Below are 27,258 nucleotides of genomic sequence, written 5' to 3'. Positions count from 1 at the left end.
TACCCTTCTAAGTGACTTGACAAATCAAGTCAGGGACAATGGCTTAGATGTCTTCCTGTTTGATTTCAGATCAGACCAAGTCAGGGACGAGGGCTTGCATGTCCCCCTAGTTTGATGTTAAATCAGACAGGAAAAACAATGCCCTCCCCACCTTCATCTTCATTCTCCAGTCAAGCCCTTGTATCCATGGTTAAGATGCTGAGTGCCCTCCTGGCTGGCTGAGTTCTGTCCATGTGTCTTTTTTCTAAGTTTTCCGTGAGGATTTGGGTTTCCTGTGGATAGGGTGAAGGCAGGCTCCCTGCTGGCAGGTCCCCGGGAAAATCTATAAGTCAGCAGGCAAGCTTCCACAGCTTAGGACATTTTGTTTTCATTAGTCAAGGTTGCCCAAGCTAATGTGAGAATAATTGTTGCTTTGTATTTATTGCTATCGTTATCGCCCCTGGGTGGTTAGTTTGTTATTTCTACAGAGATATTTCAGACACAAAGTGCTCTTCTATAATGGTCCTGATGGGAGCTATTTGAGAGGAAAAAAAAAAGGCAAGACAGAATTTACTGGAAGGGATGAAACAAGGCATCTGCCTTTGACCTGTGGCTCAGACTACCTGTGGCTTCATACACATACACGGTGGCTGCTGCCACCCATGCTCAGCATGTATGTATGGGAAGGGGGCATTTGGCCAAGGTTTGGAATGGAGAACAGAGTGGGAAGATGTGGGACCTCTAGGAGAGATGTGACAGAATTTAAAGGCATGAGTGTGCCTGCCAGAACTAACTAGATGTTGAGGCAACAGATATTGAGGGTGAGTCCACAGCTGAACTTCTGTCACCTTCCTGTTCACCCATCTCCATTTTATGCCAGGTACCACTGCCTTCTGCACGTATCTCAGGGCTGGGGTACCCTGCCTGTCTCCTTGCACCCTCACTTACCCTTGCCCAGAAGCTCCTTGGATTGGTTGGAGTGGAGGTTCTTGGCTTTAATCAGCACCACCAGGAGACGATTGGCAGCTGGGAGGTAGCTGATTGACAGAAGGACCTCCCCAGTCCCTGCAGATGGCTCCTGAACACAGAAGGGTAGAGATTTACACTTGAGCTTGGCTTCTGACCTGTCAGCTGAAACTGAGTGCAGTCACACAGCCCTCGTACACCATAGACATTCCAGGACCCACTCACCTAAGGATAGGTTATCTATTACTGTACAAGGCAGCAGGGCCCAGAGGAAGGGGCTGGCATGTGTGGCAGTGGGAGTACTTGGTCTACCATATGTCATCTTTCTATGTTTATTCACTTGTTTATATTGAGACAGGGTCTCGCCATGTAGTCCTAGCTAGCCCGGGACTCACTATATAGACCAGGCTAGCATTGAACTCAGAAATTTACCTGCCTCTGCCTCTGCCTCTGCCTTTGGTGTGCTAAGATTCGGCATGAGCCACCACACCCTGGTTCGTGTTGTCTCTTTAAATCCAATTTATAAACAGAAAAAAGCTCCCACTCAGGCTACATTGAGGGCGGAAAGTGGGGGCCTCTCTTCTTCTGCATCCTTTGCCTAGACTCTGGGGGTACCTTTGTAGCTCTCTAGGATCCTAGAGAACCCAGTTTGAGAGTCACAGCATGGACCCATCAGGCTTGAGGTGGGGGGTTGATATTTCTTTCTTCTATCTCCTTAATTTTGTTTATTTTTAATTATGTGTATGTCTGTGTGGGTATGTGCATGTATGAGCACAGGTGCCCTCAGAGACTAGAAAAAAATCACCAAATCCCTTGAAGCTGGGCTTATAGGTAGCTCTGAGTCATCCAAAAAGCATGCTGGAACTTGGGGCCTTTTTTAGGAATGGTAGGATCTCTCTGTTGCTGAGCCATTTTTCTAGGCACAAGCTGCCCATTTCTTTGTTCGAAGACATAACTCCAGCTTTGCAGGCCAGCATCACCAAATGAAGTGGCTGTCCTAATGCTTAACAAGGACGGGATTTGCCAATGGGAGCCAGCAACGACAGCACCAGGTTGGGGCACCAGGACAGAGTGGCAGCGGTGTAGTCAGAGGGGCCACTGATCCTCTAGGAAGATGCTCTATCTCGGCCGACCTGTGTGTACTGGCTTCCTGTGTCCTCCATCAACCTGATGTAGGAGTGAGATGTGTCCTTGCCAAGTCCTTCGAAGGACCCTTCCCTGTCCTGTGGCACAGCTCACAGTGGCCAGGTTTTGACCCTTTTTTCGCTGCTCAGTGAGGTGATTCAGGGAGCCCATCCCCTACCGAGATACTGAGGTTACTGGTGAGTATTCACAGAGTCATTACTTCCTTCAGTCACACAGACCCCAGCTATGGATGGTGGGAGCCTGCTGCGTGTTCTGAGTGCACCCTCTGCCTCAGAGCCTGCCTGTCATCCAAGACAAATGGCTCTACCATGACCTCGGTGGCTCGTTCTTCCCAGGGGACTCTTGAAATCATCCTTTGCTCCTCATGGAGGAGCCAGTTCTCCATCCTATTCCATTTTATTCGTCTAATCGCTTCTCCCCTTCTGAATTGTTTCTAGGTCCAAGAGTTGGAGAACTTGCAGGCCATTTTACCTCATGTTGGGAACCAAACCCCACAAAGCAGTAGCAATACCCCTGCAGAGAAGCAAGATTACCTCACCCACAAGTGTCCTTCCTGTATCGGCCGGGTGCTACCATCAGGCCATGAAGGCAGACCACTTTCTTAGGAGGTTGCTTGACTTTCCACCCTCCTGAGGTAGCACAGGGAAACAAGCCTTCCTGCTCTGCCCCCACTCACATCCTTGCCAATTGGACCCTCGAGGCAGCTAGTGATATATCCTGGTCTGTTGAGGTGCCCAGAGGCAGACCTTGGGCTTGAGATTCCAGTAGATGCCTAATTAGATACAGGTGGCTAGTCACATGACAAATTGATCTGGGCATCTCCGGGGCTCTTGGGATGACATGAGTGCAGACAGCCAAGGTCTATTAGACAAGAGCACTGTGCTTCATGCAAGTGTGTTGCCTGTCCCGCCAGACTGCAGGTTCATTATATATCCCGGCACCAGGCATACATGGGACATAAAATAAATGTTTGCCAGAAAAAAACTCAGACGTCTCTCTTAATCTTGGCAGTGACCTTGAAAAGGGCACTGAGATTTTCATTCTTGGCAGGAGAGCTAGGTGTGCTTGTCCTCCTGGCTCGGTAGCTATGACATAGCAAATCTGAGACTCCCACAGAGTATACACTAAGGGAGCCCAAGTCCCAGGTCACTGCTCTGGCTTCCTAGGTGGACACTCTGTGGTCATGCTCTCATTTCATAGTGAAGGCACTGAGATCTGGAGACAGGTGGCAAGCACACAGCCCAGGAACAGCAGAGCAGGCAAGGTCACCTATCCACAGCTCCACAGCTGGCCTGTTATAGATAGCAAGGCCTGAGGCCTCTGCTCCCTCCCAGAACAGCCCTGTACCTTTGCGCTCCTGAAGGGCTTCTCAACATGTGTGTGAGTAAAAACCAGGGCCAGCCTTGTGGATTTCATCATACGAGAGAACTGCAATAACACCCAGCCCTGCTTTTTCAGATGCTCAAAGCATTGCAAATGAAAACCAGCCTTTCTTTCTTCTCCCTTTTCTTGCCTCTCCCCACCTCCTTTCCTCTTAGATGCCCAATGAATCACTCCAGGCTGCCCTCAGCCCTCAGAGTGGGGTGCTCTGTTGTCCCCAATGACGCACATGCCACTTTTGGCTAAATGTCTTCCGGCAGGAACTGGGGCACTGCCGCCACCTCTGTTAACCCATTCAGGCCCAGAAAAGAAAAACCATCTGGGTTGCAGTAACTGCAGACTCCCTCACCAGCTTCAAATCAGCCTTCACTCTTCATCTGGGTGGAGCTTTCTGGCCTGGCCTGAAGCTTGATGGCTCCCCACACCACTGCCCAGAGGGAAAGATGTGCCTGGCTAGCTGTGGAGTGGTGACAGCTGCAGCAAGTGATGACATTAAGATGGATGAGCCTGAGGACAGACTCCGCTGCAGCTGTGGCATGCTGCCTGGGACACAGCAGGGGTTGGGTGAGGTGCTTCTGAATGAGTGATTGTAGTCTTTCAGGGGATAGACAGAAGCAGGCCAGACACCCAGGATTCTGTCTCAGTGAGGCAGGATTCAGCTCTGCTGGGGTCATACCAAAACAACCAAGCCTGGTAGGCAGACCTCCTAAGCTCCAGAGAAAACCAGCTTATTAGTTTAATAAGCCCACGTGTCTTCTCTGTCATTAGGGGCCCTGTATGTGGCCCCACAGCACCCTAAATCGCATACTCATTAGAAAGTGGGTTTTGAGACAGCAGGCCTCAAGGGTGGCTGTGGTTTTTTCCTATAGATTTTCCAACCTGAGAAAAGGCAGAAAAACAGAAAAATGATAACCCAAAGAGCAGCAGGCAAGGAGTGGAATTCACTCTGCCTCCTACTGCTCAGGCTTGAACAGGAAAGACACCTGCCCGTCATCTGCTCTGGCAGGTGCATGGCAGGTGAAACAGCACCCAGGATGAGTCAGAAGGACATGCCATGGAGGCAGACCTATCTGCCCAGTCTGACCTGCTGATTCTGTGTGGATTGCTAATCAGGTAAGCCTCAGTTTCCCTGTGTGCAGACGACAGGGTGGTCACAGTGTTGCCCTTACCTGGTTGGCTTGGGAAATGGTGAAGAAGAAGAAGAAGAAGAAGAAGAAGAAGAAGAAGAAGAAGAAGAAGAAGAAGAAGAAGAAGAAGAAGGCAATGACAATGACACTATTTCTGACATGAGCCACTTAAGCCATTGAGATGGGGAGCACAGAAAGTGTCCCGATGGGCAGGTGATAGGAAAGGCTTTCAACTTTGTGGGCCTTGCAAGCTGATCCAAACTGGTCCAGCCTGTAGCAATGGGCTATACTCAACCTCATGGACCAAAGATTGCCAGAAATGCCACCCAATGGAAAACTATAAATTCACTTAAGTCATTCTGGGATTATTTTGTAATTTTATATATATATATATATATATATATATATATATATATATATATATATATTATATATATTACACTTGATTGCATGGTTCTTGATGGTGACCTTTGCAAATGACAACATCATGGCCCAATGTCAAAAGGTTAGACACCTCTTAGTGATGTCGACCAGCTAATTGACAGATGAGTTGTCATTACCAGAAGCTCCCTGAAGGCTCCTCAGTGGCAGGTTCGTGGATGCATCCGAGGACCTGCACACCATCCCTGCCCCACCCTGACCACATGCTGTCCTGGCATATGAGGAACATGGCTTGCTCCCTAAGGAGCACGAGGTCTCAGCAGCCTTCACAGTGTACACTACCCCGGACCAGTATCTGTGCAGACCACTGACTGTGCTCTGCTCTGCACAGAGCCCAGGTAGCTCATTCAGAGTCAGTACTAGCACTCCTTCCTCCCAGGCCTTCCAGAGCTCTCTATCGGAGCACATGTGGACTCTTCTCAGACCACTCGGGATCTAACTCCTGTCTCAGGTCAGCTGTCAGCAGCCATCTGTATCAGTTTGCCCCCCACCCAGGTCTACATGCTCTGAGAACCACAGTTGGATTTAGGTGAGGACAACTCTGCCATAGCACAGGAGCTGATGCCAGCTCATCATGATACTGGTCCTGGCAGCAGGGGTGTCTTCTTCAAACAGTAAGATGCACCCCTTGGAGCAGGTGCCAGGACCCCAAGTTTTGGGCTATGAATCTATTCCAGCCTCTGATCAGGAGTCAAAGTTGCCTTTTGCCTGTTTCATCCTCCCTGCGGTATACTCCCACCCTCTGGCAGCCAACTCAAGCCCTCTGGTCTAAAAATGCTCCTACCTTTGTGGTGGTCTTCAGCTCACCCCACTGTGCTGTGCCCAGGGGTACAGATGCTCCATCCAGGCCCAGGCAGAGCTCCCCAATCACACTATGGCGAGAGAAGCGGTCACAGGTCCGTAGGGTAAGTGTCAGGGTGGCTGTGGGGAGCTCCTCCTCGCCCAGAGGCAGGGCCAGGCCCTCCTCCCAGGTTGTATGCAGCTGCCTTTTCTTCAGAGCCGTCTGTGCCTCCACGGAGCCAGTCTTGACAGTCATGCTGCCTTGGACGTAACAGTCACAGCCTCCTTCATGGTCACTGGTGACAGCTGCAGGCAAGAATAACACAAGACAGACCTGGGACTTCCCAAGGATGGGGGGAGTAGGGCCCCTGACAGGGCTACAGAACACAGATGACCTCAGGTGTCCGCAGGACCCTGGGACTGACCACTACATTGCATCACTGTGCAACTCTCTGGTGGGGAAACATTTCAAAGTGAGACATGATGGAGGAATGGGTTTTCCTTGGATAATAGGGACAAGAGGAAGCACTTCTTATATCCCCTCTGACCTCTACTCAGACATGCCCACACTGGTGCCAAGGCCCCTGAAAGGCTTTTTGTTGGGATAGCTACCAATGCTATGGTGACTCACGGATTTCTGTATTTTAAATATTTACCACACAGCCACTTGCAATCTGAATCACCGGGCTGCTGCCTCATGAATGTTGCTTCCGATTCTCGACCTTGATGTTTTGAGTGCGTCACACTGTGGATTGTGTTAGTCAGCTTTCTGACACTGTAACAAATGCCTCAGAGAATCAACTTATAAAATGAAAAAGTTTACTTGGCCTCATTGTTTCAGAAACCCTAGCCCCTGATATCAGTGGCTACATTACTTTGTAGGCAGCATGTCATGGCAGAATCACATGACCGAGCAGGACAAATCACATCATGATCAGGAAACAAATGAGTATGAGAAAAAGAGGCCAGTGTCCTGGGGAGGAAACAAATGAGTGTCAGAAAGAGGCCAGTGGGCTTGGGAGCAAGTGTTAGCCACATGCACCTTTGGGGGCAGTTAGGAACTAAGGGGTAGCATTTGTGTGACTCTCTTAGCAGGCATTTAGCCAGTTTGCTTGGCCTTGGTCTTTAACCTCACCAGGAAAGGAACCTGGGTCTCCCACACAGTGTGCCTGTCCTGTGCCACTAAGCTCCTCCCCTGCTGACAGGTGTTTCTAAGTGTCACAGCATGGATGTGTCCTTTGGTTCCTCTTCCTCCCAAGACAGCCTGATGACTGTCCCCTCAGGGAGGAAGCTGACATTTCACAGAGAGACAAATGTTGAAGGATCCCTGTTTCCACACACGAGGCTTGAGAACCCGATGTCCCAACAGACAAGAGCATCCTTCTGAGCTTCAAGGGGCTATTTATTTCTGGCTCTCTTACTTATTATCAGAGTAACTTGGACCCATCAAAGGAAAGGCTGGAACTCACTTTCCTAATCTGTAAAATGGCACTTCCCTGAGGACCAGGTGTACTAAAGCACATGGCCATGCTTAAACATCTTAAGCCACAGTAAAAAGGGAAAATTCTCACTCAAATAAGGAAACCAGGGACCGAGAAAAAGCTCAGAGGGAGGACACTTACTCAGCATGTTTGGAGCCCTGGTTTCCACCCATAGGGTCAAGTTCAACACAAGATGGATGTGGTGCACAATAGTTAGCTTTGTCCACCTGACTGGACCTAGAATCACCTAGGAGACAAACCTATGGGCATGCTCAACAGGGGGCTTGTAGATCCAGAAGACCCACCCAATTCTGGGAGGCACTCCAAGTCTGAGGTCCTAGGTGGAATAAAAAAAATTGAGCCCTAGCGTTCGTCACTTCCTGCTTCCCATCTGTAGACAGAATGTGACTGGCCCCCTCAAGGCCCAGCTGCCACGGCTTCTCCACCACGGTACATCATGGACATGAATCCTCGAACTGTGAGCCAAAAATAGCTCTTTCCTCTTTTTAAGGCCCTCTCCTCAGGGTTTTTGTCACAGTGATGGAAAATCGGCTGACATAGAAACAAAGGAAATTAGGAATAGACACACAGCACAGCTGACCCCCCCACTCACCACCAGCCCTGGTTTCTTAGATGGGCTGTTAGTGAAGGACACCCTACCAGACAGACTACCTGATTCTTGGGGAAATCTCAGAAATGTTTCTGCCCTTTGAAAGAGTGTTTTTTGTTGTTGTTGCTGTTGTTTGTTTGTTTGTTTGTTTTTGGTCTGGCACAGAACCCCGTTCAATGCCAAAGGCATTGCTGGCAAAGACTCGGAGCTGTTCATCAATCACTTGTCTCCTCATCCTCTTAGGCAGCCTGCCAGGCCACATTTCCTAGGATCCCTTGCCACAAAGTGCAGCCAAGTGACAAGGCTCCAGCCCATGAGATGTGAGCAGAAGTAACTCATGCTGTGGCCATTAAAGCTATTACAGAACAGCTATGCCACCTTCTAGGTCTTGTCTCATCAGCTAGAAGCACCTAGCAGAAGGCCTGAGGAGCTTAGAGAACCACAGGTGGAAAGAACTAGTTCTTGAGTCACCATGCAGAGGAAAGATCTGCCAGCCAGGAATCCTTGATTTACGTGGCTATAAGAGGGAAGGAGGGGATCTCGGCATCCTCTGCATCCCAGCATCGTGCACCAGGGACTGTTTGTCAGAGTGCCCTTGCTCTCTCCAGCTGCAGACCCTCCCACCCCACCTGCAGGCCATACACTAGTCCCTGCCAATCACACAAAGCCATACCTTCCAGGCTAGTCACAAATAACTCAGCCTTCTTCTGGTCATAATCCAGGCAGAAGTGGAGTTTGGGGGCCTGGTTCCAGCTGGCAGCCTTCTCTGGGTTCCAGGTCTCCATGACACAGACATCCTCCACCACACCTGGGAGACAGGGTGAGCATGGCTGTCATGCTGGGGTTCTGCTTCCCTGGTCACATCATGCCATCACTGCCATCTAAGTCATAGATCCAAGCCCAAAACTGTTCCCAAAGGGGGCTATGGCACTACATCTCAAAGGACCATTGGGGTCTAGTGGCCACTATGTGGGCTCTGATGCCATACTTAAATAGCCACATGGTAGCTGTGTGTCCTTTCTGGGATGTTCTCTTAGCTCCATGCTTGGTCTTTAGTGAGCTTTCCATAAGGAAAGCTATCATATGGTTCTCATCACGCATGGAATTGTGGGAAAATCTCACAGAAACAAGTTCAGAGTAGATGCCACTGGCAAGGATAGTGGCTTTGAGTTTAATTTATGTGCACTCAACATTTTCTGAGTGAACGGAGGTTCTTATCTTTAATCAAGAAGGTACTAAACCACTAATAAAACTGTCAGCTGGCTTTGCCATTCTCTTGAGCTGGAGCCTAATGTGTGAAAGAAGCAAGCCTAAAAGGAGAATTAAGAGGCCACAGTGGCTGCCGCAGATGACACTTTGAGCAACCAGAGCTGGACCGCTGATCCTCAGAATGAATCAGAGGGCAGGACTCTAGAGGACCATTAATGTCTCCAAGGGCTCATTATTAGATTCCTGACACAAACCATCCTCTAACGAGTAGGTTGACCATGGTGAGGCCAAGACACACATGTGTGCAGCATGCACTTGGCTCCCAAAGCCATCCTGAGGATAGCAGACTGAGAAAGATGGGGCTTACTGGTACCTAGTGCTCTAGAAGCTCATGAGGCCTCAGCCTGGGGACCCAGGCCCACTCCCGGCTCATCTGACATCTCCTATCCCTGGCTAGGTATCTGTTACCCTCTGTTCAGGGACGGTAGCATCCACAAACTTCACTCTGCAGCTGTTCTTCCTGAGTGGCCAAGGGACAGTACAGTGTGAGTGACAGGAATGGATTCCTTCCAGACTTGGGGTGCTGAGCATTATGGTGAGGGGAGCATTGGGGTTGGGGGGGCATCAAACACACTCATTGCACTATGAGGATGCTGGGTGACGTGGCCGACACTGCTAGCTGTCTGTGGATCAGAACCAGGCTGCTGCTGTCTGGGATGGGAACGGAAAGAAAGGAGTCCCTGTGTGCTGGATTCTCTGCAGCCAAGCACTGATTAACTTGGTGGAGGGTTCTGTCCCGGTTCCATCCAAGGACATCAGGGACTCCTGAGAGGGGCTCTGACAGTGGGAACCACCCCTAAGCATACTCATACCCATCAGTCTTGCCTGACTTTCCATTCGTGTGTCTTCAATTTTGAATCTATTTGAAATGTGGGCAGGGCAGGGGAGCCTGAATACTGACAGTCAAAAGGAACAGCTCATTTGCAGTGCAGACTGCAGTGGTTTCTGAATAGCCAGGCTAACGTGGGCTGCTGGCCCCTGCAGTAGGCCACCTGTCCACCGGCCAACAGAAATCCACATGAACCCAGGTCATTATCAAAGCTGCTGCTTCCGGCACTGCCACATGCAGCAAACTGGGGCCATGAAACTGGCTGCCTTCTTAGTCTTGGGATTGTCTTTCTTAAAAGCTTCTGTATTACTGTGGGTTAAGGCCTGTGTCTCAGCTCCCCTGCTGTCACCCTGGCTGCACCATGCTGGCCACCTATGGGTGCTATTTTCTGAAGAAGACTGGTGTTCAAAGGAAGAATAGGGACAGTGACGATAGCCATATGTTTTGATACTTTGTGCTAAGTCCCAGTGCAGGCATTTTCTTTTAGTAATTATTTATATGTCTCACAGTAACCTTCACAGGTAGGTGATACAGTCCCACCTCATCCATGAAGATAAAGTCCCAGAGAGGCTTACCAGTCTGTTTGATGCCACACAGCAAGCATATAAAAAGGCAGAGAATTAAACACATAACTCAGAAACCCATTTTTAACCTTGTTTTTTTTTTTTTTAACCTCTTATGTAATTACACAGGAAGATCTGAAAGAAACTCTTCATTTCGCCCAGGAAAGCTGGATGCCAAACACTAGGGCCCACCTACCACACCAGGGCTCTAGACAGCCTTGGCAAGTGACACACTGCATCTGAAAACACTGGCAAGACCCTCCCTATCCCCTATGTGGCCCACAAGGCGCAGGGAACCCTACCATTCTGAGGAAGGATGAACAGCTCCTCTGTGACCTGCCTCTTGAGGCGACTGTCACTCTGGGCCTGGGGACTGGCAGGTGCAGCAGACTCCTCTGTCGTCTCCAGAGTGTAGTCTACATAGTTGATGACTTCCGGGGCTGTCACAGCTGGCCGGGGACCATAGATGTCCGGGAATTTAAGGAGAGGTCGGGGTTGGACAGGCTCCGTAGATTTTTTTACATTGAACTACAAATGTGAATAGAACTGGTTAGTCGGTGTGAGCAGAAGGGTGTAATGGGGACTATCTCCACCCCAAGAAGGAAACATGAGGGGTGACTTCCTGAAGGCGACATAGCCTGAGAAGGGAAAAGGTCTTGAGAGTACTCGTGTGTGTGTGTGTGTGTGTGTGTGTGTGTGTGTCTGTCTGTCTGTCTCTGTGTGTGTGTGTACCATCATTCACCCTTCACTCATTCCTTCCCCATCCATCCCTTGGTACTGTCATGGTTCTTCCATGTGCCCTCCTTTGTGGGTTCCCCACCCCTCTCTCTCTCTTTTTCACCATTCCCTCTCTTTGTCCCCTCCTAATGGCTGAGTTGTGCCAGTGGCCCCCCACCACACCTATAACAAAATGCAGACCCATATAAGAGCCTTGCGTGACCCACTGGATTCTGGAAGTTCCCAAATCTGTCCTCCTCCTTTCTAAGGCCCCAAAGGTCATCTCTGACCCACCCACCACCCATCTAAACTACACCCGCCTCACATTACCACCACACCTGGTCTTTGGCTCACAGCACTGGCCTCCTCCCATAATGTCTTAGTTGTTGTAGCCTGGCTGTGGTCTGTCCCTAGCCCTAGCACGTCCAACTAATGAGCTCAGCAACTACGTCTTACTGGTCATCATAGAGGCAGAGCTGGGACACGTTAGGGTAGTCATTTTGCCTCTCTGGGTTGTTGCCTTAAGTGACACATCTGAGCTGTTGCTTCAGGTTGGGAAGGGGTAGGTGACACTGTCCTTTGGGGAGCTATCCCAAGCTGTTCAGGAGACATCACAGCAGCAGGTGAAGGGCAGGGCAACATGTGATCTGCAGGCGATTAGAGAACCTGGAAGTCAGGCTTGACCTTGACCTTGAAGGAGGGAGGTGTGTAAGAGGCAGAAGGACCATGTTCCTGACACCTAGTTGTTGCTGCCTCCTACACATCTCACCAAGGTGTGATGTTCCATCTGTTTTACTATTTCACAATGGGGAAACTGAGACTCAGAGTCACGTGGAGCCACTAGAGACTTTGACAGGATTTCACACCATTCATCTGTTGGCATCAGTTGTCAGTTGACCACTGTTGGTGACCAAATGGCAGGTGCAGTACCCTGTTCCAGTCTCAAGTGTCTTTGTTCCTCAGCTCTGAAAGAACTCCTAGCACTGCCAGGTCTCAGCCTTCCTTGGCTCAGAGCGGGCCTGTCTGCTCCATATTGGGACCAGAAGTGAGGCTCTTCGGATGGCATTTGATTTTATTCCAGCTCACTTGTTTTATAGAAAGGCTGGGTTTGGTTCTTGGGCTTGTTTCATGGCTGGCTGAGCCTGTGGTTTTAGGGGGACCCATCACTAGCTCCAGGAATGAACGAGGTTCTTCATGGGGACCTTCACGGAGCTGGGATCTGATTTCCTGCCTACCCTGAAGACCCATCCCGACTCCCCTCCATCTGCTTTCCGCAGCATCGCTTGGTTGTCTGGGGCCATCTTGAGATGCTAGGGTGTGACTGATTGCTCAGGCCCTCCTTTCTATGCCATTAGCTTGGTGAGTTTTCCTGTTCTGAGGTTGGACAACACCAAGCTTAGGGAAGCCAGCCCAGAAGCTATGGCAGGCATGTTCTCCAGACAGAATATATCCTCACTGGGCAGAAGGCACATGGCCCTGTCCTGTGACTGCAAGATGAGTCAGAGTTAGGCCAAAGCCAACACCGTGGACTGAGGGATGAAGGACACAGAGTCTGTTTCTCTGGTGTTAATATCATTTGGCAACCAAGGCCACCCACCCTGTGGCCTGGCCACCTAGGCACACTCACAAGTGGTGCTGGTCTAACTCTTGCAGAGTTGAGAACTTCTGCCTTGCAACCCAGAGCATGCCAAATGGATGCCCAGCACTGCGAGAAGCCCCTGAGGGGTCACCAGCCTGGCGTCTACTCAGCCCCTTGGAATCTCTGTGTACCCAGCCTATGGCTTCCTCATTTGGTATTGATCCTTATCCTGAATGATTAATGGCCTAAGCTGGGAGAAGACATGCTGTCGGTCTTCAAGGACTCAAGTCTTCAAGGCACAAAAGCACCAACCACCCACCTTGTTCTGTGTTTCAGAACCCTGTTTCAGAGCCATGGAGATGGCTCACTGGGTAAACATGTTTGCTGCTAAATCTGACAGCCTGAGTTTGATCCTCAGCATCCACATGATGGAAGAAAAGAATTGACTCCTGTGGGCTGACTTCTGACCTCCACACGTGCACCGTGGCACGGGTGCTCTCTACATACACATAAACAGACAAATAAGTAAATAAAAAATAAATAAATGTAAAAGGTTTCATCTTTCCACTGCATGTCAAATAGCTGAAACCTCACCGCTCAAGCTCAAGTCATAGAAAAGAGGTTTAGGGGAACAGAGAGAGCCTGAGAGAGAAGTCTGCATGGGGAAGAAGAACATCTAGAAGGGAGGGGATGCTGAGACACCGGTCCTGCAGGCACACCTGCACCCAGGTGGAGGTGAAGAAGTGACACTCAGAACCAGAGCTTCTGGTGCCCCTGGCAGCCCAGGACAGAGACCTGAGACAGTGGATACCAATGCGTCAGGAAAGGCGTTCAGTGGGACTACAGTTCAGCAGTTAGGATTGGATGTCTGTCTGCCATGTAGAGCCAAACAGACAGGAGAGACACACACACAGGGCAGACCCCTCAGAGAAGCCCCTTGGAGTCTCCCAGCCTCATCCAAATCCCAGGCTGTTAGCCTCTGGTTCCAGGCACCATGGCCAGCTCTGCAGGTACCCCGTTCATGGTGAGGGTGGGGGGATGGGTATGGGTACCACAGTGCCTGGAGGCATGTCTGGTCTCCTGCAGCCTGCCTCCTGCCACAGGGATGAATTGGCCACTCAAAAGCCACAATGGTGTTATAGAGATCTAAAACTCCATGGGGAAAGTCAGCATCAAAATCTCAAACTACTCCATCCCAAAGCAGATTAAAGGACATCTGTGGTTATTCTCCAAAGAGGAAACACAATTACCACTAAGCAAGGTTTGCTGGATAGTTTCTGTCAACTTGACACAAACTGGACCACCTGGGCAGAGGGAACCTCAATTGAGAATTTGCCTCCATAAGATTGCCCTGTAGGCAAGTCTGTGTGGAACTGTTCTTGATTAATGATGGGTGTGGGAATGGCCAGACCACTGGGGGTGATACCACCCTTGGGCAGGTGGTCCTGAGCTATGTAGGAAAACAACCTGAGCAAGCCTTAGGGAGCAAGCCAGTAAGCAGTGTCCCTCCAAGGCCGCTGCTTCAATTCCTGCCTCCAGGTTCCTGCCTGAGAAACAGACAGATGGAGGGAGAGAAAAAGAAAGAAACCGGCAGCATATGCATTGAAACACAACTTAGCCCGGAGAAAGGAGGATTTCTGGTGTGCTACAATGTGCACAAACCTAAAGTACTCACTGTAACTGAAAGATGCTGGCTGGGGGATGGGGGAAGAGGTACTGTTGAAAATGGACAGAAGCAAAGTGCTATGGAGATGCTGAGTCGTCATCCATCGTTATGAGCGTATCTAACACCATGGGCCTACACATGCACTCCTCACAAGGCAGATTTCATGTCATGTGTAGTTAGCATAGTAAAGCATAGTGAGCCTGGTGTGTTGGGCAGGTATGAATGCACCTCACGTGCCTGTAATCGCAGCCGTTGGGAGGCAGAACTAGGAGAGAGTGCCACAAACCTCAGGTCAACCTGGTCTGCATTAATGAGGTCCAGGCCAGCCAGGGCTAGGTACTGAGAAGTTCTGTGCAATACATGCACAGATTCACATACATACCAACACCCACACACATATGCATACATATACACACAAAACGCATATATACGTACACATACATACACACATACATATATACACATACATACACACATATACATGCATAAATCGAAGTTGGTGTGGTGGTTCACCCCTATAACTGCAGCATTCAGGAGGTGGAGGCAGGAGGATCACAAGTTGGAGGACAGCCAGGCCTATAGAAGTAGGAATCTTCCACAAACATCTACCAAAACATTTTTTGGAAGAATAAAAGAAAGCCTGTAGCTGGGGGGGTGGGGGGGAGGAGTCGGGGGGGGGGGGGGTGGGACTTGCCTAACTGTGAATTTCTGTTTTTCTTCCTCTTTGTCTCCCCTCAACAATGTCTTTGGAGCTTTGGGGTTGAAGGTGACCCCTGCAACCCCAGCTGTTGTCACCCTGGATGCTAAGTGGAGGCTGCTCTGCTGTGTGCCTGCCTCGTGCCCTTCCTCCCAGCCGGAGCCTCACTTTCCTGGCTCTCACTTCCTAAGGCAGCAGGCTGGAAGCCTCAGGCTGTCTGTATGAGCTGTGGCAGGCTGGCAGATGGCTTGGGGGCAGGGTGGGAGGACCTGGACTTCCTCTATAAATGAGCAAATATTGATGGAGCCTCACCTCAGGCCAGGCCTCACCTGGCATGAGGGTGCCAGGAGGGATGAGATGGATGCTCTCGCCGGTGAGGTTTATGTTTAGAAAGCAGAAGTTAATTATGGAGCTAGTGATCTGTGACAGACTCAGCTTACCTGGAGTTCTCAGAGGCCCAGCTGGTAATTAATTTGGGGTTCGGCGCTGGGACATCCTTCTTAAAGTAACATTTGAGGGAGCTGGAGAGCTGGCATGCACACACACACCGGTACATATGCACACATACACACACATGCACATAAATGTGCACACACATAGTCACCATCACCACAGGGAAAGACTGCCTTCTACAAGCTAAGTTTGTAGTCAGAACAGCCTCGCTTTCCTTGGAACTTAACTTGGTCAGGAAAGACTGAGTGATCTGTGACAAACAGTCCCCCCACCCCACCCCCACCCCCAAGTTTAGTGGCTAAGCAATTTGAAAGCAGATTTTTCCAATCTGAGGAGAATCTCTGTTTCTCTTCTTTAAATCAGATTTCCAACCTTTTTCCACTCCATGGTTCTGCCTGTCTGTGCCCTACACTGACCCATGCAACCTCCCTGAGCCCGCTAAACCTCCATAAAGGAAATTCTGGGAGATCGATGCCATTTTACTGATCCAAGTTCCTTGTCCAAAGTCATGGTTGGGTAGAGAAAAGAGAGGGTTCCTTCTAACCTAGGCTAACAGTCCAAAGTTCTACCTCACTGCCCCCTACTGGCTTCAGTCTGAGGTACAGGAATATTGGAGGAGCTAGCCTGCAGACATCACTCACACAGAGGATGGGCAGTTCAGATTCCCAGGCCCCAGCCTTAGAAACCCTATTAAAAAAAAAATAGATGATAGGTAGATAGGTAGATAAATGATAGATAGATAGATAGATAGATAGATAGATAGACAGATAGATAGATAGATAGAAATCTGTGTGTGCACCAATAAGGCATCAGACATAGATCTACATATTGTGCAGGTTCTAGGGATTCTGTGTATTTAAGAAGCCTCACAGAGTGCTACTGGAGTGATTGGTACCTGCATCTTACTTGAGCCCACCCCAGATTAAGGGAGACCCCAGAGACACAAGTATGGTAGATCAGCTTGGCTGATCTGGGGCAAGTCCACAGGGTCCCAGTGAAAGAGGTGTGTATTTCAAACTGATGAGCAGAGCTTCACTTTGAAGAAACAGCTGGTCTTCCAGTCCTGGCACCAAGCAGTGTTTCCATGACGACCTTGCAGCCGGCGCCACCTCCTTTTCTGTGTATTCCAAGACTGTGTCCCAAATCCCCTTCTCTCAGGACTTACCTCTTCCTACTCTATTTTCCCTTGGAGGTTATTTTTAAATCTAAAAAGGCTAGTTTGCAGGGTGTGTGTGTGGGGGGGGAGGCTGAGGATGTGGCTCAGTTGGTGGAGTATTTGCCTAACATGCATGGAGCCCTCGGTCCAATCTTCAACAGTGCATAAAGGAGTGATGTCACACACCTGTGATCCTAACACTTGGGAGGTGGAGTAGGAGGATAAGGAACTCAAGGTCATCTTTGGAAATATGATATGTCCGAGGATAATCTAGACTCTATTGAGACCTTATCTATAGGCTGACAGACAGATAGATGATGAAGGATGGATACATAGATAGTCAGTCTAGTTTACACTGGACCTAACCCTCTAGCCAGTACTACATAAGAGACTAGGAGCAGGATGAGAGTGAGGTGAGAGCCTCCTTCAGTGCCTTGAGGTGTCGGTGGCAAGTCTGTGACACAGCTAGAGAGGGCAAACCCTCTCTCTGCACTGAGCCACCCATCCGGCTATTCATTCAACATTGCCAGTAGCTCTGGGGCCAAGGAGCACTACTAACAGTCTCTTTAAGTCAGTGCCCTCATGGGGAGAACAGTCTCAGCAGACACCGATCTAGATACCAGCAGGCCTCAAAGGCAATTTGGGTTAGAAAGAAGTAGCATTAAGACCATGGCAGGGGGTAACCGAGTGAGGAAGAAAGAAAATTATGTCCATAAAAAACTTGAGTGCCAAGAAAGCCTTCCTAAGCTAATATCTGTTAAAGACAAACAAACAATCTGTGCGTGGGGCCTCATGAGCATGGTGGCACACACCTTCAATCCAAGAAATCGGGAGGCAGGGGCACATGGATCTCAGTGAGTTTGAGGCCAGCCTGGTCTACAAGGTAAGTTCCAGGACAGTCAGGGCTGTTACACTGAGAAACCCTATTTCAAAAAAACCAAAGTTAGATAGATAGATAGACAGACAGACAGACAGACAGATGGATAGAAATCTGTGTGTGCACCCATCAGGTGTCACACATGGGTCTACACATTGTGCCTGAGGGACTCATTTAAAACTAACTACATCACAAAGAAAGTGACACCAATCTACCTACTTTCCGAAAGAGGAAACTGAGGCACAGAGAGGTAAGTCTGAAGTCCCGTGGTTGGTGAGACACCAGGCTAGCATCCAGATCCAGGCACGTGACTATAGAACCTGTAGACTAGCCTGCTTCTCTGCCCCGAGTGGACTGGCATCTTCCCAAGGCTGTGGGACGATGTAAGAAGCCAGCTGGGGTGAGGGGGAGGAAGTCCCTCCTCTGTGTTCCTAGGCTGGACATTCACTCATTCATCTGATCAGACATGGTTCACCACTGAGAACATTCTCTGTGAAAGAAGCCCTGGCAGCCACTGGTCTCTGCCTTCCACATGGTCTGCCCACGTGTGACAACTAACAGGGGGGCTGAGGGGATGGGGGGGCATAGGTAGGCAGATCTATTAAGGCAAGCTAACCAGCTGAGGGAGATCACTGTCTCCCCAAGGGAAGACTGCCTTCTACAAGCCAAATCTATAGCCAGAAGGGCCTCACTCTCCTTGGAACTTCATTTGGTCAGGGACGACTATGTGCTCTGCTACAAGCAGCCTCCCCACCCCCACCCCCCCCCCCCCCCCCACTTCAGTGGCTAGGTAATTCGAAACAAGATTTTTCCAGTCTGAGGGGGATCTCTGTTTCTCTCCTTTAAATTCAGGCTTCCAGCCTTTTCCTACACTCTCCCATGCAACCTTCCTGAGCCCTCTAAACCCCCGTAAAGGAAATTCTGTGAGATTGATGCCATTCTACAGTTGTTACAAGGGAAACTGCTATGGCAATAAAAACCCAGATAGACCATGTGGCTGGAATCTCAGAGCACCTAGAGAAAGGGAGGTGTGGGGGAAGGGAGCCATGCAAGAAGATGCTCAAGGAACCTCACTTTGGACTGGGCACCCCCGAAGCATGAGTGGCAGCTTGACAGGCAAAGATGTGGAAGAGGAGCATTCTGGGGCATGGCAGTGGCTGAAAGTTTGCACCCAGAGAGCAGTGAGTGTGCACGTGTGCCTGTATCTGGGCACTCGGGTACACATGTGTGTGCAGGCATGTGGAGGCAGAGGACATGCCTTAATAGTTGTTTCTCAGGTGACACATCTATTTTGTTATTTTGAGGGTGTGTCTCTCATTGGCTTAGGACTCATGGAGCAGCCTGAGCTGGCAGCACGCCTGTGTCTGGCTTCTCATCACTGGGTAACAGAGGTAACCACGCCTGACTTGTATTACATGGGTGGGGGGGTGGCTGGGGGGATGAGGGGGATAGGTAGGTGGGTCTATTAAGGCAAGCTAGCTCACTTCCCTTAACACCAAATCTAGAATCTTTCTCCAGAGCAGCCAGAGGAAGTGTTGAGTCTACACTCCTTGCATAAATGATGACACCATGGGCCATGGCAACAGTTTTCAACCCTGTTATTATGCCAATTTATTGAAAAACATAAGCTACTGGAACGGGATTGTTTTTACCCATGAAATGACGGGTGCACTCGAGACCATCCTGCTAACAACGCCTGCTGTTCACAGTCGCATCCTCAAAGCTTTTCTCCGTGTTAGAGGGGAAAAGTACATTTGCTGAGCCTGTCAAGCGTAAAAGATCATCAGTTAAGGGTGACACAGGGTGGAAAAAGTGCAGAGAGTTGCAAGTCCACAGGAACAGCCGTCCTCTTGGTCCAGTCATGTGGAAGGCACGGCAGTCTCTACCCTGGAGGTGCGAGTACAGCCAGGGTGGTAGTGTGGTGGCAAACAGGTGTGCCTTCCTCTCCTATTTGGGCCTTAAGCTTAGATTCTCCTCATTGGGTTAGGGTCTGCTAAGTCATTCCACACTTGTTTCCTAGCTGTGTATTCACCCAGCCTCTGCAGCACACATGAGCAAGAACCTACTCTCAGCAAGTGTAGTGAGGGGTTGGAAGAGAGACTCCGTAATTAGAAACAAGGAAGTGCTTATGCCACAACTCCTGAGCCTGAGCGGCAGACATGGCTAATTGATCAAAGGGTTCTTTTTTGCTGAGCTCAGGCATCCCTATGCTGTATCAGTGGGTAATCACTGATATGCAAGAGGAAAGGTATTGGCTACCCTGGGTGAATGAGTATAAGAAGGTGAACAGTAGCCTTTCATTTTTTGGCAGTTCTGGGGATGGGAACTCATGACCTCATGTGTGGGAGCAAGCCCATTACATCTGAGCTACTCCCCCAGCCAGCTGAATGTGGCCTTTTAAAAGTAAGGGTTGTTTTTTATTTATGTGTATGTGTCTGTGTGAGTGTGTGCCGTGGGGAGACAGGTGCCTAAGAATGCACCATCTGGAGCTGAAGCCACAGGCAGTCGTGAGCCACCGACAGAAGTGCTGGGAACTGCACAACTCCTCACCCTCAATGTGATCTGAAGGAGGAGGGCTTCAGCCTAGATCTGAGGATGATGAATGGTGTAAGAGACAGAGGCATCTCAAATAGGGATGGCAGTAACCTGGATGCAGACACGGACACACCCATAGTATGTTAGCACGCCAAGGAGGAAGAGGAGGCTGGGAAAGGATGTGAGGCCAGGCCAGAAAGCGCCTTGAACAAAAGGTTTTAGAATTCTGTTTTAACAGTGGGCCCTTTGGACAATCTGCGACCGGAGAACAGCCTGAACAAAACTTATTCTGGCAACTTACACCAGCAGATGCGTGCAAGAAGGACAGAAACAGAAGAAGAGAGAGGTGGAAGAAGGGAGAGATATGGTGGGGTGGGAGAGGTCTAGGAGGGCGGAATCTGAGGCATCGGGAACCAAGATGAGGGAAGGAGCACCAGGTGAGCATCTCCAAGGACGATAGGCAGCTTAGGGTGGAGTCAGGATTGAGCCAAAGGAGTGTGTGCAAGAAGGCTGCACTCAGGAGGAGCACTTCCGGTTTTTTGTTTGTAAACTTTCCAGGGAGAACTATTCCTGCATGTGCTCCTGCATGACTGTCCACAGTAGGACTTGAAGGACAGTCAGGGTCCTGCCTTAAGCCTCATGTCTAGTCAGCAAGGGATGCCCTGTGCCTTGCTTATTCTCTCTCTGCCACCTGTCTCTGTTTATCTGTCCTGGTAAAATGGCTTCCTCGCCCCGCCCCCCCCCCCACCTCTTTCTCTATACTGCCACTTAAGTAGCTTCCCTTTCCTCTCTCTTCTCCTGAGAGTTGGGCGTATCTTACTCTGTTAGATCTTCTCTGTTTCATTACTTTCTTCTTCTGCCACTCAATTAGACATCACTTTCAAACATGGGCGCTTCCTTCTACAAACTAACTTTACCTTCATTGTTTGGGATTAAACACCACCACACCTAGACCTAAGCTTTTCTTTATTTGAAACTTGCTCTATACCAGGCTGTCCTTGAACTCAGATCTGTTTGCCTCTGTCTTCTGGATTAAAGACGTGTTTGTATTCCAACCATATCACACAGACCTAGAAGGTCTTTGGATGTGATCTCTTGCCAGAATAGCCATGTTCTAAATTAAAATTCCTCTACACAACTGTTCTTCCATTTAAACCAAATGCAGACCTATTGCATCTCCCCCACCAATAGAACAGGCCTGCAAAACATTGCAAAAATACAATTAGACCATAAAAGGTCAGTAATATCAGAGCAGCTGGCTTCCAATTGCTATAAACCTGGGGTGTTTTAACTCAGGTCGTTGCATGAAATGAGAACCACCCTGAAATGCCATACTCCCAGGTGTTGGTTGGCAACAGTTATTAAAATCTGTGGGATGCACAAGGTACCAGCTGGATACTGGTTCAAAAGGGAAAATGAAAGCCAGTGCTAAAGGTTGGAACCTCGTGTGACCAGAAGTATCTTTACTATTGGTCCCCACCTTGCCAGCTCCATTGGTACCTTCTCTTCACTGTCCCTCCTCTCCTGGCTGATTGTCAGGGTCTGTGATGAGGGTTAACTCTGACTGAGCACCCATTGTTAGATTTGGGCCAGAGTACCTGGTACATTTACACTGGATGTCGGGATGGAGATGGGGGGGGCACTGGATGGGGACCCTTTCATTAAACACTTACACTAGTGTAGAGTCGAGACATCAACCTGAAACATGAATGGTGGATACTGCTGGGCCAGCAGGATCACTGACATCCTAGGTATAAAGGGCTTCTGGGTAGGGGAGGTGACAAGACCCAGGGCAGATGGTTGAGTGAATATATTTCCCCTGTGAAGAGTTGAGCCCTTCAGTTACGGGTACAGAAGCCTACCTTCAGTAATCTGGCAGGGAAAGGTCAAGGGCAGGTCTCTTTGAGGGTCCTCTTTAGCCAACACCACCTTGTTCTACCAGTGAGTTGACAGGAAGAAGCCTCCAGAGCCTGAGCATGAAAGGATAGAAAACAGAGGCTGCTCCTGGCAGGGGTGGGGATGGGGTAAGGTTGGAGCTGGGTCAGGAGGGCCAGAGAGAGGCTTTGAAAGCAACAAGGAACAGTCTTTAGCCCAGCACTTACTGCATTCTGGGCACCATGCTTAATGCTTGCATGTGTTACTTTTTGTGGTGGTAAAATGTCAGATAAAAGCAATTTAAGGAAAGGTTTGCTTTGGCTCAGGTTGAAGGTCCAGTCCACCCTGGTGGGAAAGGTGTGACTGCAGGAGGGAGGCAGTTGGTTGAATTGTATCCCCAGTCAGAAAACACAGAGATGAATGCTGTGCTTAACCAGTTTTCTCCTTTTTAATCAGTCTGGGACCCAACCCTTAGAATGGTCTCACCCACAATTAAGGTGGGTCCTGTTACCTCAATTAACCTAACTTAATACAATCCCCACAGGAAGGTGCAGGGGCTTCCCACAGGCAGGCCCGAGGGCTTGTCTCCTTGGTGGTTCTAGATCCTGACAGGTAGACAATCTATATCAACCATCACAGCATACTACCTAGACCCCAAGATGACCCAGTGATGAGGACACAGGTGACCAGGGCAGGGCAGAAAGCTTAGGTCACTGGCTGGTGTCAAAACAGAGGGAAGGGTAGATCTGCTCAGACGCCCCATCCCTTCATTCATTCAAAGACTATGCCAAAATCACTCTGAGAAGGGCCTTTGAAGGCAGCTTAATTATTCATACTATTTATTAGCCCAATTACCATTCCGTTTACTGCTGCAATTAGCAGCCTCCCAAAGCGGCCTGTCTGAGTCCCTGAGCAGGGTTTCTTCCAACTTAGTCAGCCTCAGCCTCAGCCTCAGCCACAGCCACAGCCACCTTTCTGGGCTCCTGAGGAGGCCATGACCCTAAAGTGCCTCCCCAGGGACAATCTTCAGTGCTGCCTCAACCCATTTTTCCAGATTTCGAGGCTCAGGTATAAGCAGATACCACGAGCCACTGTGAGGTACCTCCTGTAGGACTTTGCCAGGGCTTCAGCAGCTACACAGACAAGAGGGATTCTGGAGCCTTCTTAAAATGAAGGAAAATTCTAGAAAAACACTGTGGGACAGGTTTGATGAGCATTTGCCTCTTCTGGAGCAGACAGCTCGCCCTCCTTTGTATGGGCTGCAAGTATTCGAGCAGTCCCCTAGCACTCCCCCACTGAGGCCCCTACTTAACCCACAGGGGGTGTAAAGGATGTGTTACCCATTCAGACTCTGGTGGGGTGGTGCTCTCAGGGCACCCTGAGATGCATGGTGCACTCCACCCCCAGCTTTTCCTCATCCCAGCTGCAGGCTGAGCTCTCCTGCCCCTAATCCACGGAGCCTCCAACTGCCTTCACTTCCCAGCTTCCCTATTTGACTCTGTTGTCTATTGTTTCAAGAGTGCTGTAGAGTCTAAAGACCCCCTTGTTCCTAGTCCTTGTCCTGATGTCGTCTGGCAAAACTCTGGCCTCGAGCCAGCCGCTGCTGACACTCTTGCGCACGTCTTGACCCTAAGTGTTTTGCACAAAAGGTTCCCAGTATGTGCTGCTTCGAGGATCCTCTCCAATTGGCCAGTAACAGATGAATTCTTCAAAGAACACAGTCCGCAGCTGCAGGATAGCCCCGCCGTCGGGTTGGATTTTTGTCTTGAAATAACTCCACCTCCTTTGTCTGATAGCCTCGCCTTCCTTCCAGGGGAAGGAGATGTGCTGGAAATGGAAGTATGCCAGCTGCTGCTACAAGGCACTGAGAAAGGATGCTATGGAGCCAGGAAAGTCAGGGGCACCAAACGCGAAGGAAGGCTCCCTGGCCTGTGACTGTTTCCACCTGTTCATCGGCTGTTCCCTAAAGTGTTCTCCCCTACCCTCAGTCCTCCCCGGATGGTTCTTCTTTAAACATTTCAGTCATCACTATCTTGGATATTTTGAGACTGAGCTTCATTTAGATCAGGTCAGTCTTGAACTTACTATATACTCAAGGATGTGAACTCTTTTTTTTTTTTTAATATTTATTTATTTATTATGTATAGAGTGTTCTTCCTGCATGTACACTTGCAGGCCAGAAGAGGGCATCAGATCACATTACAGATAGTTGTAAACCACCATGTGGTTGCTGGGAATTGAACTCAGGACCTTTGGAAGAACAGGCAGCGCTCTTAACCACTGAGCCATCTCTCCAGCCTTGAACTCTTGATCCTCCTGCCCCTACTTCCCAGCGCTAAGATTACAAGCGTGCACCACCATGACCTACTTTTTTTTGAATGAGTGTTTTAGTCGAGTTTCATTATAACATTTTCGGACATATGTGTCATTTCTGTACCCTGTGTATGTTTGCCCTTCCAGCTAGCTTCCCCTCTCTCCTCACCTAATCTTCAGATGCCCTCTTCCCTCCCGACTTCCCTCCACTTTCATATGTATATGAAAATCTCCTTGGCAGAGGAGAAAAGACAGTTTGTCATAGTCAGTTGTGTCATCTTCCAGTCATGTTGTCCTCCTCCTCCTCCTTTTGTGGCATACTGGGGACTGAGCTGAGGACCTAGGTGAGCATTTTACCGCTCAGCTACATCCCAGTCTGAAAGCATGTCTTTCTTCCTATTCTCATCTCCTTCTTTGGTTGTCCTTTTTTTTCAGAGATCTTCCTCTCCTGTCATAGTCTCCCTTCTACTTTCCTATCATATACATATGCGTGTACACACACATGCACACATACATATGCGTGTACACACACAAACTTACATCCACAAATACACACATTGTCATGCATGCACAAACACACACATGCATAGACAAACACATGCACACATGCACACACAGGAATATGCATACACACATGCGCACGAGTGCGCGCGCGCGCGCGCGCGCGCGCGGGCACACACACACACACACACACACACACACACACACACACACCTTTCTCCCTCAGTGCTGTCCCAACCCATCCTCACCTCCATCCCCCATGATGCCTGAGCAGCATAGCCACTCTAAGCAGTTTGGACCCCTTGTCAGGCACAATATGAACTTGCCACCTGTGAGCCTGGTGAAGATTTAGTGTGTGTGCACATGTTCATATGTGTGTAGACACATTTGCATTTGTGTGCATGTGCACATGGAGATATGTGGTTCTATAGCTCTGGGATTATAAACACTCACCACTATGCCAGGCATTTTACATTGGTTCCGATGACTTGAACAGATTTTTACACTGGCAGAGCCAGCACTTTACAGACTGAGACAGCTCCCCATGCCCACAGGTGAAGATTTTACCTTTGCCCTATGCTAACCACGTGAATGAAGGCTGAAAGGGAGGGGAATCAATCTGGAGTGTGACTGCCCATGCTTCCCACCCCTCACTTGCCCCTGTTGTACCAACTGGCAAGTGCAGAGCTCGCCTGCCCGTGAGCCTGCAGCCCACCTTCCTCCCTAGCCTGTGCTGCGAGTATGCTGTGGCTGCCGGCAGCTGCTCATCCATTCCTCATCCACCACTCATCCAGTCCCCAATCCAGTCATCCACTTAGCCTTCCTCCTCACTTGTGCCTGTTTCTAAGAAAGTAAAGTACACCTTGGCTTCAGTGAGCGGAAGTGAAGGCAAAGGAGATCAATGAAATATATCAAAAGGCCCTGGGTCTTTTGCCAGGTGGACTCAATCACCGCCCTTCCTTGCTTTTGCTCATTCATTTTCACATGTGTAAGTGCCCCTCATGACTTCATCCTTACTTGTTCCCGAAGACCAATTTCAGAAGGGCAAGAAAAAAAAAATGGGGGAAAAATTCATAATGCATTCCTTGTCCACCCTAAAACCTCAACGGACTTCTCCAGATAATCTCGTGGTCACGCTTCAGTGCTGTGTGAAAATCGTCTAAGACCTTTCTGTACTAGAAAGGTACAAAAGCCCTTTAGGCAAGGAATTAGCAGTTAGTGAAAGTTGTGGTGGGAAGGCTTGTGTGCACAGCACACCAACCCCATTGGGGACATCGCCAAAGCTCCTCCTGGCACTGCTGAGGCCTGTCAGCATCAAGACATAAGGACAGGGCTTGGGAGATGGCTCAGTGGTTAAGTGTGCTGCCTGCTCTTCCAAAGGTCCTGAGTTCAAGTCCCAGCAACCACATGGTGGTTCACAACCATCTGTAATGTGATCTGATGCCCTCTTCTGGCGTGCAGGTGTATATGCAGGCAGAACACTGTATACATAATAAATAAATAAATAAATAAATAAATAGATCTAAAAAAAAAAAAAAAAAGACATAAGGACATTATATACAACATGGATAAAAGCCTAGAAGACACACAAGTGTCTGGGTGAAGCATCAGGGAACTATAAGGGCTAAAGCTTGCTGGGGTGGGAGTGAGGGACTGAGGAAGAGGACAATGACAATAGGCGACAAGCTTAAGCAATGCAGTGACAGGCACAGACTTCTGAACTATGTCACATCCCACTGCTTCTGAGATGCTCATGTCTCAGATGTACCTGTGAGGCTTTGTTTCAATAACCACTGGGTGCAGACAGCAAATGGCTGTTAAAAACCAGTGAAAGAATTTAGGTGGGTAAGCCAGAATGGGTGCGTAAGAATAAGTTTTAAACTAGTGTTTCCATGAAAGGCTTAGACAAATTCTGACACGAGATACACATGTGTATTGTTACTTCTCTCACTGCCATGACCAAGGCCCACAAGGAGCAACTTAAGGGAATAAGGGCTTATTTGGGCTGACAGTTTTAGGGGATAGATACAAGGCATCATGGTGGGGGGAGGCAGGAAGCCAGAGGGTGAGGCCATTGGTCAGATTGCTTCTGCAATGGGGAAACAGAGAGCAGGCAGGCCATGAGGTCAGGCTGTAAAACCTGGTGACCCACCGGAGTGACCCACTTCCCCTGGCAAGGCTCTACCTCCTCAACCTTCCTGAAATAACACCACCAGCTGGGGGCCAGGTGTTAGAGCAGTGAGCCTGGGTGGGGCAGGGGTGGGATGGGGTACAGTTGGCATCCAAAACACAGCTCCCCAGTTGCTAGGGTAGCAATC

General features: G+C 49.4%; 1 protein-coding gene across 1 annotated transcript in view; it reads right to left on the bottom strand.

The window, feature by feature from the left end:
* Syt13 (synaptotagmin 13) overlaps positions 1-27,258 on the bottom strand; it is a 37,446-nt gene that overhangs the window by 1,388 nt on the left and 8,800 nt on the right. The window contains exons 2-5 of the mRNA XM_051144192.1: positions 10,874-11,099; positions 8,584-8,718; positions 5,824-6,125; positions 928-1,057 (exon numbers count right to left, since the gene is read on the bottom strand). Coding sequence (XP_051000149.1) covers positions 928-1,057; positions 5,824-6,125; positions 8,584-8,718; positions 10,874-11,099 — 793 coding nt within the window. The remainder of the gene's footprint in view (positions 1-927; positions 1,058-5,823; positions 6,126-8,583; positions 8,719-10,873; positions 11,100-27,258) is intronic.

The sequence above is a fragment of the Acomys russatus genome, chromosome 4 (genome assembly GCF_903995435.1).
Source record: "Acomys russatus chromosome 4, mAcoRus1.1, whole genome shotgun sequence".
NCBI lineage: Eukaryota > Metazoa > Chordata > Mammalia > Rodentia > Muridae > Acomys > Acomys russatus.
This window is presented reverse-complemented; position numbering and strand designations above follow the sequence as displayed.